We start from the raw sequence: 18,335 nt of genomic DNA, 5'->3' as shown, positions 1-18,335 counted from the left end.
CTTTTAACTGTTCTTTAAATAATTTAGAGCTGTGTCCCTCTGGAGTAGAAGCAGCAGAGTAGACTAAAGGGCTTCTGCTATCAGTTAAATCTGGCAAATAGACTATACTATACAAATGTAATTTATCTTTGCTACTTGAATAAGAATATTTACATTGCACTTTCCTGCAGAAGGAGGCTATGGACATTTATAAGTGGTGTACAAGAGTTTCTCATCCTCACTAAACAGCAGCCAGCTCTGTGGTAGAGCCAAGTCACTGTTTAGCACTGCAGGGTAGCAGTTTGGAACAACTTAAGGCAAATAATATAGAATATGAAAGGGTCATTTAAACCTGTAGAAAGTATTTATGAAACTGGAGTTTAGCTAGAGTTAGTAACATCTGTGGAGTTGCAGTAAGTACAACTGAATCTTCATGAGTCTCAAACATCCAGGATTTTCTTTGGATGCTTTCTCTCACTGTCACAGTATGTTTTCAAAAGTGTTACTGCTGCATGGGTGCACTTCTATCAGACTAAGAGTGACTTCATTTCGGTTTGAACTGCGTTCAAAACCAAAGTTAGTTAAGTAGGAAGCAGCAACCTTATTTCAGAGTAAGTATGCTCATATGGTGATTATATTGTTATGATAGCAGCATAACTTAAAACTTTCTTGTGAAGACAAATCCTTAAAAGAAAGATCGCTTGCATCTGTGAGTTCACATATCCTCTTGATACATTCTAAGATAGCCGCAGGGTTTTGCCCTCACACAGTGACCAACCTTGCTAGAGGATACCTTGTAAAAAATGTGATATAAGTGAACAAGTTTGGGGAAGCGTGGCCAGGTCAGAGTGTGATCTGGAGAGCTATGTTTTGCCTGTGTATCATTGCCTGCAATTTCACTTTTTGTATTTTTCACTTCTGTAGCAGTATAGTGTAGAAGACAATAAAAATTGGGTATCCTAAGCACCTAAATCGTCAGATCAGTATTTCTGCTAGAGAAGATGTGGTTGTTTTGAAGGTGGGTTTTTCAGGTGTTGAGCATGAGCTAAATTCATTTTCAGTGAAATCAATGCCTCCCATTGATTTTGATGAATCCCAGTTAGGCCATTGATAAGCACTTCTGTAAAGGCAGCCTAATCCCCAACTATACTTGATCTCAGCAAAAAAGCCTCAGTACTATGTTGTGCACGAATATTATGCAACTCCATTTTTTTTTTCTCCAGCAGGGTATCATGTTCTAGTGACAGAAGAGATGGGCCTGCTGTCCTTGTTTGTAAAGCACTTTGGGATCCCTCAGAGTGTAACATGAATGCCAGTGGGCTGTGGTTCTGTCCCACCTGGGTTTCAGTTCCAGAGCACAAGACTTTTTTTCACTTTCTACTTTTTTTTTTTTTTTTTTTTCCTTTTCGCCTTTTCGACAGAGCACTCAGCTGCTGTTTGTGAGCAGCTGTTCTGTTTCCCTATCTGCCTGCAGGGGTACCCAGACAGCTGCACTGTGGGGCAGCCAAAGGTGGCCAGAGCAATGCCCAGCTTTGTTAAAAAGTAACAAGATTGGGAAAGAGGGGAGGGAGCAGGAAAATCTGTGACCTGGAGTAGACTCTACAGCACACTGTCAATGGGTGCTGAGGGACCTGAGTGACCTCCGTGTCTAACTAGAGATCTATTTTCTATGCATCTGTCACAGTAAGACTCACCTGTTGACTCGGAGAAAGCAGTTAATCATGAGGTGATGATGAAGGAAGTATTGATGACAGTGGCAAACAGCTCATGTTCATGTCTCATGGAAACTTAAATGTGCATAAGTGTGTGTTCGGCATCCGCTGTCCGCATACTGCATGACTCAGACACAGAGAGGGTCAGGTGTGGCTAAGAACAGGCCTGTGATGTGCAGTATGATTTTTTTAAAATTTTTTTTAAATTTCTTGCAGGCAGCTATCTTGTGGATGGTAGGGCATTATATTTAAGTATTTGTTCTTGGTTTTATGTGCATATTTTTCCAACGATGATCACAGCATCTGTTTTGTGGTTCCACCTTTGAGCGCTTACAAATTAGTGAGGAACAATTCAATGTGTATGAAGCTATGTGGTATGTTTGTGGCATGTCAGGATTTCAGCTTTTGCCCAACTTAATATTTCTTTTCTTTGTGTTCCAGAAAAAGGCGTGGCATACAATTAAAACCATGGTTAACTTGCCAGTCATCAGCCCCTTCAAGAAACGCTACTCATGGGTGCAGCTGGCTGGGCATACAGGTGAGATGGATATCTTCAATGTGTTTGTCTCTTGAGTCAGGATGGCAGCAGCAAGGGAGGCAGTGTTTCATTGTTTCTCTGTTTCCTTCTTTCACATAAAAAGGAAGCAGGCAGTATCACATAAATCTGTGAACTAGAACATCTTTCTTTCTGTTGTGGTGGGGATAGGGAAGGGGAAGCGATATACCTGAATAATGAGGTGAGCAAAGAAGCAATGCTCAGACTGTGGGGAAGGGCCAGGCTCCTGATGCATCCTTGTAAGGTGATATATGTAAAATATGTGTTAGAGGGAAAGAAGAGGGTCTGAGGAGTTGAAGCCCCAGTCCATCTGTTGCTGTTGGTTGTGGTATGGGATCATCTTTCTTGACTGAGTAGCCAATGTGTGTTAGTTCCCTAGAGAGAAGGGTTACTGCCTGTACCTGTATGTGCCTCAGCCCTGGCAAGGACAGTGTTTCAAATACCAGCCCCAAACCCCTCATCTGAATGTAAACGCTTGGGTGGAAAACAAATCTGATGAAAATTGACTTGCTGACCAGGTGTTTGCGTTGCAAGTCTGTCATTGTTCACTGTATGAGTGCAAGGAACAGCTCAGTCAGCTAGTTCTAGTTTTGTGTCTGTAGAAGTTGGTAAGCGTGCTCCCGATGTAGGCTTTGTTTCATTGGTAAGGCAAAAAAACAACAAAGAGAAGTCATCAGGTTTGCTTCTCTCATGCTTCATTTAATTCCTGTGCAGTCCTTGTTCCTAAAGTGCTAGTGTGGGGTTTATTAGTACACATGTGGGCAGGCACCTACGCTGCATCGTGCTTTAATGCAGTACCTGAACCACCTCTTTATATGCTAATGCACTAATATGGTGCACTTCAAAGCTGTGCAGAGAAACGTATTTAGTCCTAGAAATGGAGTAGCTGCGTTTTGCACAGTGGTATTGGTGGGGCTGACTTGTATCACGCAGAGTGCCAAGATGACCCAGTCTTATTGCAGTTTTTATCACAGTGTGTATGGGGTTGGCTTGATCTGTGTGGAGTGATGCACTAGTCATGTAATCATAACCCTTCTGGAGGCTTGTGTACTAGGGTGGAAGAGGAGGATTAAGAGGTTGCTAGAAGTTGATTAGGAGAGATATTGCTCCAGTTTGCTTTAGATAGTTTTCTGTGGTTGCATTTAGTCCATCCTTTTTGCAGCTGCTGTTCTCTGATATGACAAGTTCTTTCTAACCTAAAACCTGAGTCATCACCACCTTCGCCCTTGTGCTGAGGCAGTGCCGGTTCTAGGATTTGTCAGAGAAGAACCAGTTTGCAATGGCTGAAGGATTCTGCTGTGGTAAAAGTTGAGCGTTAACCCCAGGATTAATGAGGCTCCTACTTTGGCACCTATTTTATGTCATGTAGACTAAAGGGTACCTCTGAATGAAAGGTGTACTTTCCTCAGATGTTATTGGCAGGTTGCAGGACAGGAGAGCATCTGGACAGGAGATTCTAGACAGCTGGAGTCTAACTACTGCCATTCTTGGTCTGTGCAGGCTGTTATTTGTACTGGATACTATTCAGACACAGGGTTGTAAAAAACCAATTGCACTACAGGCTGTACCTGCAGATTAGCAGGGCTCCGGAGGAGAGGCAGTACCTGGAGGTACAGGCATGCGCAGTCATAGCGTGTGTGTGTATGTGTGTGTAGAAAGGGCAGTGCTTGGCTTCTGGCCTGTTCATGGCTGTTTAACGATCACTGATTGACCATTCTGTCTCGGTATGTACACGCTCAGCAGGTATACCCTATGTGAGGATTAAGGACAAAGCCAACACTGGCAGTGTTACGCAGCTTTAAAATAGCCTGTCAGAGGATTAATGAATTCTGGCTTGTGGCTTCTTCCTGTGCATTTTAGTAAGTATAGTAGTGTTTTAATATCATAACAAAGAGTTTAGCATGGAAAAAAAAAAAGATGGCCTGGAGCAGCTGCACTCCTTAAAGCTGTAAATTCTGACATGGGAATGTATCCAAACGGACTTTCACTGCCAACGGCTGTGTTTGTCCTGGGTATTTTATTTTTTATGAAAGGCATGTTATCTTTTCTGTTCAGGAGAAATCGTTAACTGGTGTCATGAGGCCAAGGTAGATGAAGCTGGAGTGGTGGGGGATGGTGTTTTTCTTTTTTGCAGGTCAGTCTTGTCAGCATGTGTTTGGTTTTCTTTTTTAGGGAGTTTCAAGGCAGCTGATAGTGGGAAGATTCTCAAACGCTTCTCAGAGAATGAAAAGGAGTGTTTTGAGCGATTGATGCAAGACCCACTACGCTCCTGTGTCCCTTGCTTCCATGGTGTGGTGGAGAGAGATGGCGAGAGCTACATTCAGCTGGATGACTTGCTTACTGATTTTGAAGGGCCTTGTGTGATGGACTGCAAGATGGGGATCAGGTGGGGTACATGAAAGAGAAAGTGCTTTCTAACCCAAATGCATTTGAAAGAAGGGGGGATGTGATCTGTCTGGAGGAGTTTGGTAATGTTTTTGGAGCCTTGGGATTCATTCCAGACAACCTGGTGTTGGTATGGCAATCACCTTGGACAACCTGAGGAGAGTATGTCCCACTGTAGCCTGATTGTACATGGATTCTGGAAGCTAACTGATCTATAGCCTCAAAAACTATCCACATCAAGAAATTTTCAGGGGCAATTTAAGACAAAGTTTCTCTGCAGTGGCCTGATAATACGTGGGAAAAAAATTACATGATTCATTCACTGCCAGTTCATTTAATCTTTGTGTATGCAGTGATTCAAAAAAACCTCACAAAGAGTAAAATTCCCATCTCCAAATGCAAATGACTGAATAGCAGTGTGAAAGCCCATTTCCAACGCTTGAGTGAGTCTTCACTGGTATTGATCTTTTCTGTAAAGAAAAGAGTTGACCATCTGCTCGGGACTGACCTGTGTTTTTCCCTACTCTGACATCTCCATGATGCTATCACCTTGTTCTCCAGATTCTCACTTTCTTTTCCTTATCTTGTCTGTGATTAAGAGGAAAACCTCAAAAATGTTATCTAAGCATAACAAATAGATAAGGAATCTGTTGAGAGCCTGGAGTAACAGTACAGAGAGGTATGAACTGTCATAGTAATCTTTTGGCTGCTAGCTCAGATTCTCAGAAGTTACTGTCATAAATGAGTTATTCAACTTACAGGACTGCAGACATGCCTTTTCAAATAGATACAAAACCTTAAATGAATTGTCAGCTAAATCAGAGTAGAAACGTATAGCACTGGTATGCCTGGAAGAAAGAGGAGAAGGATTTGCATCAGTACATATTTTATTCAAAGTAGGTGACATTCTGGTAATGAGTGACAGCATCTCCTAAACACCAGCCTGGTTTATCACGCTGTGATGAAGAAAGTACATTGCAGGCACCTGACAAAGTGCAAGCTTTAGGAGTCCAGTGGAATGTAGAGAACATGCATAGTGTCTTTCTAATGGTTACCAGATTAACAGGTTGAGTGATAACAGCAAAACGTGGAAGGTTTGTCACCCTTCACCTTCCTGTTCTTAGTTAACCTCTTCTGGTTTGGAACTGCTGAGATAATCTGCTTTACTCTTAATTTTTACTGTATTAAGAATGATTCTGTCTTTCACTGCGATGCATTAAGTAAAACCTTAATTCTAGGCATTCTGAGGCCTAAAAAAAAATCACACATGGCTCACATTACGGGTTTTTTTTGAGGAGAGAGAAGACAGTAAGACTTCAGCAGCCCTATTTGCTTTTGATTTCATTGTAAGTGATCTCTCCTAACTGTTCTCTTAAAATACAGTTCTATTTCATGGCACAGTAGGAATTCAGCTTTCTCCCATTCTGTAAGCAAGACATAACAATAACAGTAAGTTAAGGTATGGTTAGAACAAGAAGTGAATGACACAATTCCCGATTCCTGCAGCTGTTTCACTAAATATGCCTGCACAGTCATTAGTCTGTGTTCTTTATTTTCCCCATAAGCAAAACTGGGGTAATGATAACACTCACTTTCCTGGTTGACATTTCTTGAGGCCAGTTTATAAGTTGTAAAAATAAATGTTTGGGGAGTCCTTATAGTTTTGTTGGGATGTGATGTTTTTGCAGGACATACCTGGAGGAAGAGTTGACTAAGGCCCGTGAGAAACCAAAGCTGCGTAAGGACATGTACAAGAAAATGATTGAAGTGGATCCTCTTGCTCCCACAGCTGAAGAGAATGCCCAGCATGCTGTCACCAAACCCCGATACATGCAGTGGAGGGAAACCATCAGCTCTAGTGCCAACCTGGGCTTCAGGATTGAAGGGATTAAGGTAATAGTTTCACTTCTGCCTGTTCTTGGAGACCAAGCTTTGTTTGATTTGTTGATTAATCAAAAGGCTAGTGCACATCAGTAGCCAGGTTTTCCAAAGGATTATGTGAAAATGCACTAATTGAAACCACAGAGTTCAGTGTATTGTGTTTTTAAAGCATCCATTGTAATTATAATAGAGTAATGTCAATGAAATTAAGCATCAAATGCACATCAGCCATACTTGGTTCAACCACAGAGACATTGCAGGAAGGACTCAAGCAGGTGCACAGCGTAGATAGAATGAAAATGAGACTGTTATAAGGAAGAATTCAGAGCTGAAGAAATAACTGCCTCTCCCCATGCAATTACTTTTTTTTTATCCAGGAACTATACATATTTATTCCAATCACAGTAAAGTGGTTTTGTTCCAGTTATGTTTATTTGCAAGGCATGTTAAAAGTATTAGCTTAGATATTCTTAGGATTGAGGAAACCCCTTTTCCTTTTAAGTACATGACAATATCCAGTATAGATGGAGCTGGAATAAAGCAAAAAACACCAAAAATAAAATTTCTCTGTCAACAAAGTCTATCTGCTATTCTCGATAGGTAAGTCTGTGCCCCTATACCATTCCTAGGATACTACGTTACAGCCAGAGAAGAACCTTGGCAATTTTCTTTCATACCCATTGATTCTTTATATTTGTTGTGCCCCATGGCAATGTCAGATACCTACCCAGAAGCCCATTACACCCTACTCTCAGAATATCAGCCACCTGACTCAGTTACTTAAATGTTAACGCTTGCGGGAATCCAGAAGTGTGCTTTCTGCTTGCATAGGCCTGTCATAGCTAGCCTTGAACTAGTCCGCTTGGGTTTAGATAGTGATGTACCTGTAGCAGCATGGAGCATGGTGAGAGCTGCCCAAACCCACCCTATACCCTGGATGAGTATTTGTTACCTGAAGCCCATGATGGGACAGCTATGAAGAAGTTAGTGTGGGTTACCCTGTGTGATTTTGGGATGTTTCCAGAGCATATATGTTTAATTTAGGTATGTTAGGACATTGTAAATTATAATCTGGATTAGTTTTGCTTCCGTTTCATAGTCCAGGCACATAGGAAGAAGGAAGGGGTAAAAGAGGGCGACGCTGACAAGCAGAGGCTCTTTAAATACCCCTTTTTTCTCTGCTTCCCTGTGTTGTCTTCTCCCTTCCTCATTCACAGATTCTCCTGCTGTGACACAGGAACTAGGGCTTCCAGCTCATGCTGTGCTGGCCCCCTGTACGCTGTGCCACCCACTCCTGGCTGTTAGACACAGGCATCCTCACGCAGGAGCTGTCTGGGTGGTAGATGATCTGGCTCCCATCCAGCCAAGACACTTCCTGTCTTACCCTTTAGCCATCTAATGATGTTGTCAAGATATCTGTTTTATTCCTATACCACTTAAGTCTTTGGATGCCCTGTGTAATGGAACCAGAAACTCAGATGATCTTGAGACCTTTTACATATGTTCTTGGAAAGATAGTTGGTCAGGGTAGAAGACGTACAGATTTATGTTGAGTCATGGAGAGTGACTGAGCTAAGGGAGCACAGGGGAGCTCCAGTAAAACCTCCTGGCTTTTTCTTTGTGGTTTGGTTGGTTATCAGAGGTGGGTAGGAGCAGTATGGCACACAGACTGCATGATATTTCCCTCTGTTGAGATAATGCTGTTAACTGTGCAAAAGGGGACACAAATACTTAATCCTTGATTAAGCATAGGAAATGCTGTAGAGTACTGCAGTACGTTACCTTTTCCTTTATCTCCGTGTGCTGTTATGAGGGATGTAGGTGTCATTCTCTTATTTTTTTTACATGGAGAAATGGTGACAAAGTGTGTTGTTCAAGCAATACAGCTAGTCAGTACTCCCTACACTGTTTCACTGTAGCTGAACTGTACATCCAGTTCTGTGTATTTGCAGAAAAGCAAAGCCATGCTGCAGAGATCCCACTTTTGAGAGGAGAGTCTGTAAGGATCAGTGGTGCCAGCTAGTGGTTGATGAGAAAAGGGGGTTGTTCTCCCTGAGCACTGATAACTCCTGGAGTGAGCTGAGCAGATATGTTGGGTTTGGTCATTCAGAAATATTCCTGCCCTGTGGCTGCTGGAGTAAGAAGCGGAAGCAAAGAAAGTGAAATCATAGAAGCCATTCTGTGAAGTGGCTGCTGATAAATGAGATCTGATTCGCCATATGCACTCCTTCTTCATCAGTGGGGTACCTTTTCTCTTTAGGTTGATCCATCTCTTTTCCTTGCCTTGCTTCCATATCTCTGAAATCAAGTCAGGTTCATTTTTGGGATTTGTCACTCTTCCTTTTATCAAAAATAGTTTGAACTGTTGGGATTCCTTACAGCTGGCACCTGACACTCAGTCTCTTGTGCCTGTGAGATTCAGAATGCAGGTTTCCTCTCTGGAAGGGGCTGTATAAAGGCTAGGCATCACAAACATTGTCTCTACAACCCTAAGCTAATAGTTTTGCAAAGCAGAGATGCATGGGGCTGAGAATCAGGAGTTCTGGTTTCCCATTCTGTACTGAATCTCTCTGCAGTTTGGGAAGTTACTTCTTCCTTTGGTACCATTCCTTTAGCTGTATATCAGGGATAGCCATTTTCCCAGGAGGACATATTTGATTCATAAATCTTTGTGAATCCATTTAGGTCACAACCTTAACCCAGAGCCCTCTAAGGGAAGTCTCTAGAGGAATCTGAGCAAGACCACACAGGTTAAGATAGGTAGCACTATTTTATGGAGCCGCCAAACCTGCTAGCTGTGTCGCTGTCACATCTAATGAGAAATGCTGCAAGTGGCCCGCTAGCTGCACTGTGCAATGGACTGCTCTGCTGTGCAGGAATGTATGTGGAGGCCTTGACAAGGGTACAACTTCAAGGAGCGAGTCAGGCAAGCACCTCCTGGGGATCAGGCACATCCAGAGTTGTTGCAGGGACCTGGGATAGAATATGAGGGATGGTGTCATTCAAAATCTGGACGTTGTTCGCAGCAAGTAAAGGCAGGCAGCAGTTATGCTTCCTGCCAACCACTGCAAAGGAAAAAAAAATCATAAAAGTGTTTGTAAACAACAGGGAAGCAAGCAACTGGTCTTTCCAGACAAAAAAGGATGAAAAGGGTACAGAGAGCAGCTATTCCAGACTTTGTTCTGGGATTTGGGGCATGGGGAGAAACTATTTTTAAAACAACCTTACTCCAGTGAAGAGGTACGAGGCATCAGACTAAGTTCCAAATTTCTATGTGCTGTTGAGTATTATCACACATCAGATCAGATGGCTCCTAACTTTCACTGCCTACCTGCTGAACTTCTCTTGCATAACTTACACATCTCATCAGGCTGACATGCCACACTTGTATCTGGCCCACAGCCTTGGAATAAAATTCTGTTTATTCTGCTGCTAGAAAGTCTGGTAGGTGGGAGGCTGTTCTGCATGGCTTTGCCATTCAGTCAGTTCATTCTCTTGCATGATAAATCTGGAAATTTAGCATTATCGGATTTTTTTTTTGTGTATATACTAGGAGCGGAATTCTGCTGTGGAGTAAATAGTGTTTCACCTGCTGAGACTGGAGCTGAATTTACCCAGTTTTGGTGCAGTGACTTCTAACACGTAGGAGGGAACACATTTTGATGACCTGTTGATTTACTCTTGTAATGGAAATGAGGGATTTCATTGGACTGATACAATGGAGAGGAATACAGTTTGATAATCCTGCAGGCTTTTAGTGGATACAGGCTACCAACTGCAATAATTGCTGTATTTTACATGCATGTCCTGAAAGCTTGTATTTGTATCTCTTGAAGCAACAGGGATGTTCTTGGAGAAATGCATATTCATATAGTCTATGTTGACAGATACCTCTGATTCATGCGCTGTTCTTGTAGCTCCACAAGCACGAACTGGTCACTATTAGCATGTAAAAAGGCTAGTTTTTTTCAGTAGCAGGATGCTTCTGTCCTAGGCCTTACTGCTAGAACAAAAATACTCTGAATTTCTCCAGGACCCAGCTGGATACAAGCATGACTGCACTGTCCTTTGCCAAAATTCACACACCTGATTGTCAGTGCTAGGATTTGTGTCACTGCTAGCATTGCAAATCCTGAGTTGTTCTTATCTGGAACTAGCTTTCCGTTCTGTGACTTCTGGGTCACATTAATGTGCAAAGGTATATTGGGAACTGAGTCTTAACCACAATTCTTTGATTTCCCCACTGAAAAACAACAACAAATAAAAACCAAACAAAAAGAGCTAGTAAAATTGGGTTTGAAAATGTCCCCTTACACCCCTAGCCAGGGTTTGACTACACCAAGCTAGATGGGAGAACAACCAAAGAGGTCACTGTGGTTTGCCCCATTGAACTTTGCACTGCTAGTGCTGCTGTGTGAGAAAACCCTCCTGCAAGCTGGTAATATCATGAGTTGTGTTTTTTCTAACTGCACTCAACAGGAAAGGAAGTGCCATTTAAAGTTATCCAATCAGCTTTTGTATCTTTTCTCCTCCACTTCTTGCTTGGTTCATCTACTCTCTTCCTGTGCAACTACTCACTTTCATCTGGTTAGCAAGAGCTGAGCTGTTGATGGCTCAAGAGGATTGACTGATGAGGGGAATGATATGTATGTCATATAATGGTCTCTGTCTTTGTGTGTTTTTGTGCAGAAGGCAGATGGAACATGTAACACAAACTTCAAAACTACGAAGACACAGGAGCAAGTTCTACAGGTTTTTGTGGAATTCATTGAGGGCAACACAACTATTCTGGTGAGTCTGAACTCTTCAGGTTCACTGATCTTTGACCCAATGAACTTGCTTCAGGGCCATGCAGCAGATGGAGTGGACACGGGGACTCGCTGGGCTGTGAGATGTAGTTGGCTGAGACCAGTTCTGTCAGCTCTTGCCATGAGTTCACCCTGAGTTCCTCATGCTAGCAAAATGTCAGTCAGGCTAATTTATGGCTTGTCATCAGCTTCGACCATGGGTGTTAGATGCATCAGAGGGATGATGATGTCTAAGCAAGTATTGTGTTGGCAGGAAAATGTGTGATTTGGGAATTCAGTCTGGGGAGGATAAAACCAGAGCACGGGGGCAGGAAGTGAGATCAGTGGCTGGCTGTGCTCCGATGTGTGAGACTTGCCTCAAAGAGCAATTCCTGTATGCTGCTTCACAGGTAGCACAGCAGGCATATGGTAGATGGCATAAAGTGTCTCTTGTCTTTGGAACTTCAAGGGATGCCATAGTGTTTTGCTGCAGTGTAGAAGCTGTTATGAAGGCAGATTAGCCCTCCAGGAGGAGCATGCTTGGTAACACAGGGCAGCATTAAAAATGTATAATAAAGCTTTATGTATTAGGCCTTGATTTTTATTTTTTTTAAATCTCTCCACCTGCTCCGCCCTGCCCTGGCTGGAGCTCCTTGTCTCTCTAACACAGTTTCATTCTCTTTTCACTGTGGAGAACTGAAAGAATTTTAATTGCTTGAAATTTTTTTCTCTTTATTAAAAAGAAAAAAAAAGGGGGGAGGGATGCAGAAAGTCTCACTGCATCCAAAGCAAGACAGAGAAGTATGCTTGGTGTAACACAGGCAGCAGAGGAACTCCAGTCTGTTCATTCCCTATGAAAGCCTGTTGAAGTGTATTTTCAGATTGACTTTCAAGTGATGAACCTGTTGGTTTGAAGGACTTCTAGCCTAAAATTAACATAATCTCTTCATTATATTGACTCTTGTAAACATAGTAACTTCATTCATTCTTTGCTTAAATGTTTATGGGTTGGTTTTTTTTTTCCCTCTTCCTCCAGAAAAAATACCTCAGGCGTCTGCAGGAAATTCATATCATTCTTGAATCCTCAGACTTCTTCAAGCGACATGAGGTGAGCAGTGAGTGTAATGCTGTGGAGGTGCATTGCTGCTTTGTTTGGCAATTCAGATGTACCTCGGAATAGCCTGCTGTATTAGTAGAAAGGAGTTTGCAATAGAAGAAAACTAATATATGTTAACAACACAGATACCACAAACCCTCCACCACAACGATACAGAAAATTAAACCAGTTGAGGAATAATAAATCCTCCCATCTTTGTAACATCCCAGCACTTAACAGCTCTGGGCCACTGCAGGGAATGGTTTATTACTACCAGTTTCTTGTGGTTTCTCTAATCTTGGTGCGTTCCAGTGGGAATCTTTACAGAGGAATGGTAATGTGGAAGCTTGCATTTGGTACAGTAGCATTCAGTTATAGTTTGACAGTGAAGGTTTTATTAGTTATACTGGATTTACATTGAAACACTTTATAATTCTGCTCTGTATGTTCTCCTTGTATGCTTTGCTGTGGAGAAGGCATCACTAGCATTGTAAGTTCTGCTTGTTACAGCTCAAGATTTTGAGATCAGGCATTTTTTTTACCTTGTTGAATTCCTCTTGTTGCTAGAAGCATTTTTGTTAATCATGGGTCATGGTCTTTCTTTGAAAGTAGTCACTGGCTTTTGCTGGATTGCTCAAATTGAGATCTGCTGCCAAGTGAGCTGGAGAACTGCTTTTCTTCCCTTTGTTTACTGGGTCCATTTTCCCATCTACTTGCCTATGTATACGTTACTGATTGATATGGTTATACAAATGGGGCATGTAAATTGTCAATGTATAAGTGCAGCCCAAAAGTCTGTTGGGTCACAGGTGAGAAGGTCATTAGAGGAAGTCATCTTCTTAGTGGGAAGTGTTAAGTGATGGGGAGAGCTAAAGATGTGTTTTTAACCACATCACCTCAATCTGTCTTCCAGGTTGTTGGAAGTTCACTACTTTTTGTACATGATGGCAGTGGGAATGCCAATGTCTGGCTGATCGATTTTGGAAAGACCACTCTTCTCCCTGATGGGCAGACACTGGATCACAGGATCCCCTGGCAAGAAGGCAACAGGGAGGATGGGTATTTGTTGGGGTTGGACAATTTGATTGGCATCTTGGAAAGCATCACTGAAAGATGAGTTGAGATTGGCACAAAACTTACAGGGCTTCTCTGTAACTTTCTGCTCTACTGGGATCACTCAGAAAGAAACCTTTAACTCCCTCCAAACTCCTGAGGTCATTAGTGCAGAGGGAGCTGCATCCAGAACCCAGCAGTTAGTGATCAAAATGACTTTGCATCAGCCCTCTATGAACCTAAATAACTCCAGATTGGTCTGTATTGCACCAGCCTAACTTCAGACTGGTCCTCAGAGAATGAAGATCTCCATACTCAGGAATCACACCAGCATGAGTCAAGAGGTCTACATGGTAAACCAAAATGATTTTAATTTCTGGCAAACGGATGGGACTCCAGATTACCTCTTAGTGAACCAGAGCAAGTGCTTGGGGATTCAGGGTAGGAATAACAATTTTTCAGGGAGCTGCATAGTTTTGAAACCAGCAAGAGTGGTTTTTTCTCCCCTAATTCCAAGTCTCCTTGCTCCTGTGTACACCGTAGGTTGGACCAACAACTTCTGCTGCATTGTGTTACAGTGTGCACAAGGTGGAAATGGGTGATAATCACAAGAAACCTGGAGCAAAGGGAGACAGCGATTTGTAGTGGCTGGATGTGGTAACTGCTGTTGACCATTCTTCCTCTTCCCTACCCTAGCCTCGATTCACTTCTGTCCAAGAACAGCCTTTGCTTTTTATGTAGCCTCTCAGGAGATTACAAATACTCTAGGGAGAGAATAGCAGCCTATTGTCTCCAAAAACATTTGACTTTCAGAATCGGTGGGCTGTTGGAAAAGTGCCTAGCTTGGCAAGTTTGGCCTCTTGCAGCTGAACTGCAGTTCTGAAAATCAGTAATGACTCTTTCGCACGCGGACCAGGGAACTAAGGGTTTTTTCCAAGGTTTGTTTATTTTTGAAGATAAAACTCCTATACACGTGCACGCACTAGTAGCCAGCAACCACTGTGATCTCTTAAGGTCATGGTTTGACTGTCTCCTAATGCATGTGACTTCTTAGCCATGTTCCTGTTCCCAAATACAATGCTGCCACTTAAGTGTGTAGACTGGTGCAGCTATCAGGAAGGTAAAGTTTCTCCATTCACAGCACTACACTAATGATGAGATAATTCCCAGGCATCCTTCCTCCATGGTATCAGCTGTTAACTCAGGGCAGTTTGGGGGAAGGAATGTCACTATATCACATCCCTGAGTCCCCGTCTGGAATCACAGGGCCACCTGTGGTTCATTTTTCTTTTGCTGTGGCCCAGGCACAGCCACAGAAAATTCACAGTGTTTTGGTGAAAATCAAGAAAGACTGATGTGATTTCTTGTAATAACTTCACATACCTTCTCTGTTGGTTGCCTCTAGTCACTTGAACAGTTCTTTAAATACTAGCAGTATAAATACTATCAGTATTCACATGTTCACTAGCATTCCAGGTTTTAACATTAATAATGTGATGATGCAGTTTTCAAAATGAGGACAAGACTTATATTACTATTTGATTGTTAATCCCCCTTTCAACATCTAAAGCTAGTAATGCACAAAGACAGAAATCTTTTCTGTCTTTTCCTGCTGTCCTGTGCTCAGGAGAGATTCTGAGAACTTTAGGATATATGAAGGTGACTCTATGCTTTGGGAAACTGCTATTTCAATAATAATCATGATCATGAGCCAAAAAAAGACTGTAGACTCTGGATCTGGAATGAAATCTAGCTATAACAATTGTAATTAGAATTGGAGAGCCTAAAATAATTTCTAAAAGGAGTTCCTTTAGATAACACACTACTGTACTAAGAGATCAGTCAGATTTAATGGGTTTTTCATCATCTCTAAACAAAACAGCAGTATTAAAAATTCAAGCTTACTTGTTACCTAAAAGATGACATAGAGTGGGTATTCTGTAGGAAGTAATGACACTTGGAAACATTTCATCCTAAGCCAGAAGTTGTTTGAAACTGGTAATTATTTTTGCAGTTCAGACTTCTTCTGTGGCCTCACAGAGTCCCTCTCAGTTTTATTTTCATGATAGTATGTTAATGAGTTTTCCACTTGGATGTTTCAGAGAGTTTGCACCTTTTTTTTAAGTGACAGCAAGCCTTCAATAGAGTGCACAGATATTATCATTCCAGATGCCTCCTAACTTTTGAAGTGCTATGAGATGACAAATTAATCTGTGGTGAATTCCATACAATTTAAAAAAAAAAAAAAAAAAAGTTGTCTTCCTCCTTTCCTGCAGCCAGCAGGTAAGCCATTGGTTAGCAGTGCTTAAGGAGAATAGGAAGTAAATAGGTCTCACGGGGGAGGACTTTAATAACAATACCTTTTCTATGAGACTGCAATTGCAAGCAGTCCTACTGTAGTAAAATTAGAAAAGTTATAAATGAGACTGTTAAGGTGATAGAATTCATTAGTAGTTTGCCTAATTAGTCTTCAGAGTTAAATTTCTTTCTTGTTTTACCACATATGTGAATCTTTTGCACTTATTTTCTAGAGGGGAGATTTAGAGGGTAAAAGTTGATGCTCAAATGTCAGGTGAGAATTTGAGACAAACTTCTGGAATGACTGTCCACTTCTGAAGGGGAACTAGAAGCAATGTGGTACCAGTAGCTTCAAAAAAACCAACTGCTGCTAGCACCTGGATGTTTTGCAGTATGTGGTCTTGGGGGGGAAAATGCAGAGAATAATCCATTCCTCTGCAGTAGTTGAAAAGGTCAGGGAAAAAAGAAAACCTCTGCTATAGCAGACCTTGGTCTGCAAACTCATTCTACATGATAAATAGTTCTAGCAAGTTAGTTTTGAAATGGCCCTTTGGCTTGCTAAGGGCTTAGAAGGGAAGAAGCCACAATTGGCTGCTGCTGTTCTGGGGAAGGAGAAAAGGAGGCAGCTTTTCATTGGCAACCTGCAAGTGTAGGACTGCAACAGAGCCTGTCTGTGTATACTCAGTTGCTAGTGTGAGGAAGCAGTATCACTGCCTTTCATGATGGAGTAAGTTGCCTTGAATAAGCTTATATTTACTAGAGAGTCAACATGATGCCTTTGCACAGGCATGTAACATAGATGAGTTGATGCATGATAACCAAGGTACTTGTTCACATACAAGTCCAGAATGTAGTTCTTTAATGCCCCTGCTGAGATACTGCCTCACTCCGGAGACACCAAGAGCACATGTGTTTCCACAGCATGGTAAGATATGCTGGCCCAGAGGCACTTTGGTGCTGAACAGCTAACCTCTGACTTGGGCACCAGGGTCTTTAAACTCACTAGTTAGTTAGATGGAGCAATGCTTACTGTTGTAGCTGCTGCATTCCTGTGTGAATCTAGCAGTAGGACTTCTCTCCCTCAACTTTGTCAGTGACTTGGTTTTTGTGGCCTTGGACAACTAGCCTAGGCCTCAAGTTTTTTTCCCACTTCACAGATGGGAGTAGTACCTACTTACCTCACAGGAATGGTGTGAGGCTGTCCTTCATTATTGCTTGCAAGATGCTGTGAGATTCTTTGGAGGAAGGTGCAATATAGAAAGAAATGCACAAGGAAAGAGATACATCAGCTAAATTTAAAAATGATGAGTGTTGGGGCCCCACAAGAATATAAATTTGGTTGAAATTTAACCAAAGTGGTAAAAATCAAATCCCTCTTAATTTTACACAGTGGGGGGAATTCACTTAACATCTGATCCAGTTCCTGTTATAGGGAAAGATTTCAATGGGAGTTGGACCAAACCCTTAAGTATCTCAGAGGGCTCTTGCTATTTTTTTTTTTTAAATTGGTGGTGTTATTATTTGTTATTCTTAAGGTACTGAGATCAAATGGCCTGTATCATCCACATGCATCCGTTCTGAACACTACAATGCAATGCTGACCATGGTCACGTTTGACATTGACTGTACTGGTTGAGTGTTTGTTACTTTGAAGTGTGTATGCTACTAAATAAATGAGACTGAAGGAAATAACACATCCACTGTGATTTGGTCACAGGACAGTAATATCTTTTCTCCAAGAATTTCCTTAGAGAAGGGACAAAAACTATTTATTTCTTGTGCTTTTAGTCTTTAGCATCTAACATTTCCTAAACCAAAACCAGTTCCAAGACATCTAGAAGCTAACGTTGGAGCTTGGTTCCAAAACCCATTAGGTACGTTTGCTTTAGAACCTGATCCACGCAAAGCTTGAAAGCTTCCTTAGAGGTAAGCTGTCTCAGAAATCTCAGTTCATAGCCTACAGTCTATCAAAACATTGTATGTCAAAAGGCAATTGGCAGACTCGGAGCAGTTAACTGTTCCACGTGGCAGTTTTGTGTGGCACCAGGGAAGAAGCAGTCAACCCTCCAGGACTGGCAACACTTCTCAGCAAGAGAGAGTCCTCTTACCTGTGTGCAGAGTACTTCGCAGAGAGGGAAACAAATAGCCACTGTTAGTGTCTCTTTATTTTGTGTTGCAAATATAGAAGTATACACTTGTCCAGGTTTAAATTGCATAGAAGCAGGTGTGTCATCTACTTATGTACAGTAGTCACCCAGAAAGGTAAGTTGGCAAGAATTGCTGCCATGGTCAGAAGTAATGACAAATCAAAACCAATTCAACTAAATGAAAAAGTCACATGACGAGATGGGAAGATGTTAGTGATGTCATGCCTAAGGTCTCTGCCTCAGATTGAAAAGGGTAGGCAACCGGGAGGAGAGAGCATGGCCATGTCTACAGGAGAAACTGCCTTGCAGAGCTCTGCTGCTCTAGGGTCTGAGGAAGTGTGGTCCCTGGCTGACACAGCGGTGGAGATGCAAATCCATTGGGGAAAACTGTACTCCCATCAGTAGCGTTTTCTTCTCTTTCAGGTAAGTAGGGGTATTGCA

General features: G+C 42.0%; 1 protein-coding gene across 2 annotated transcripts in view; it reads left to right on the top strand.

The window, feature by feature from the left end:
* Nucleotides 1-15,848, top strand: part of ITPKA (inositol-trisphosphate 3-kinase A) — a 38,874-nt gene extending 23,026 nt beyond the window's left edge. The window contains exons 2-7 of one of the 2 annotated variants that reach the window (XM_010580074.1): nucleotides 2,133-2,229; nucleotides 4,420-4,633; nucleotides 6,321-6,525; nucleotides 11,203-11,304; nucleotides 12,337-12,408; nucleotides 13,310-15,848. In XM_010580074.1, coding sequence (XP_010578376.1) covers nucleotides 2,133-2,229; nucleotides 4,420-4,633; nucleotides 6,321-6,525; nucleotides 11,203-11,304; nucleotides 12,337-12,408; nucleotides 13,310-13,513 — 894 coding nt within the window. In that variant the 3' untranslated portion in view covers nucleotides 13,514-15,848. The remainder of the gene's footprint in view (nucleotides 1-2,132; nucleotides 2,230-4,419; nucleotides 4,634-6,320; nucleotides 6,526-11,202; nucleotides 11,305-12,336; nucleotides 12,409-13,309) is intronic. The other variant, XM_010580075.1, reaches the window with a different exon arrangement.
* The last annotated feature ends 2,487 nt before the right edge of the window (nucleotides 15,849-18,335 follow it).

The sequence above is a fragment of the Haliaeetus leucocephalus genome, unplaced genomic scaffold, assembly GCF_000737465.1.
Source record: "Haliaeetus leucocephalus isolate CR32 unplaced genomic scaffold, Haliaeetus_leucocephalus-4.0 Scaffold696, whole genome shotgun sequence".
NCBI lineage: Eukaryota > Metazoa > Chordata > Aves > Accipitriformes > Accipitridae > Haliaeetus > Haliaeetus leucocephalus.
The sequence above is the reverse complement of the archived record's forward strand: the minus strand, read 5'-3'. Positions and strand labels throughout refer to the sequence as shown.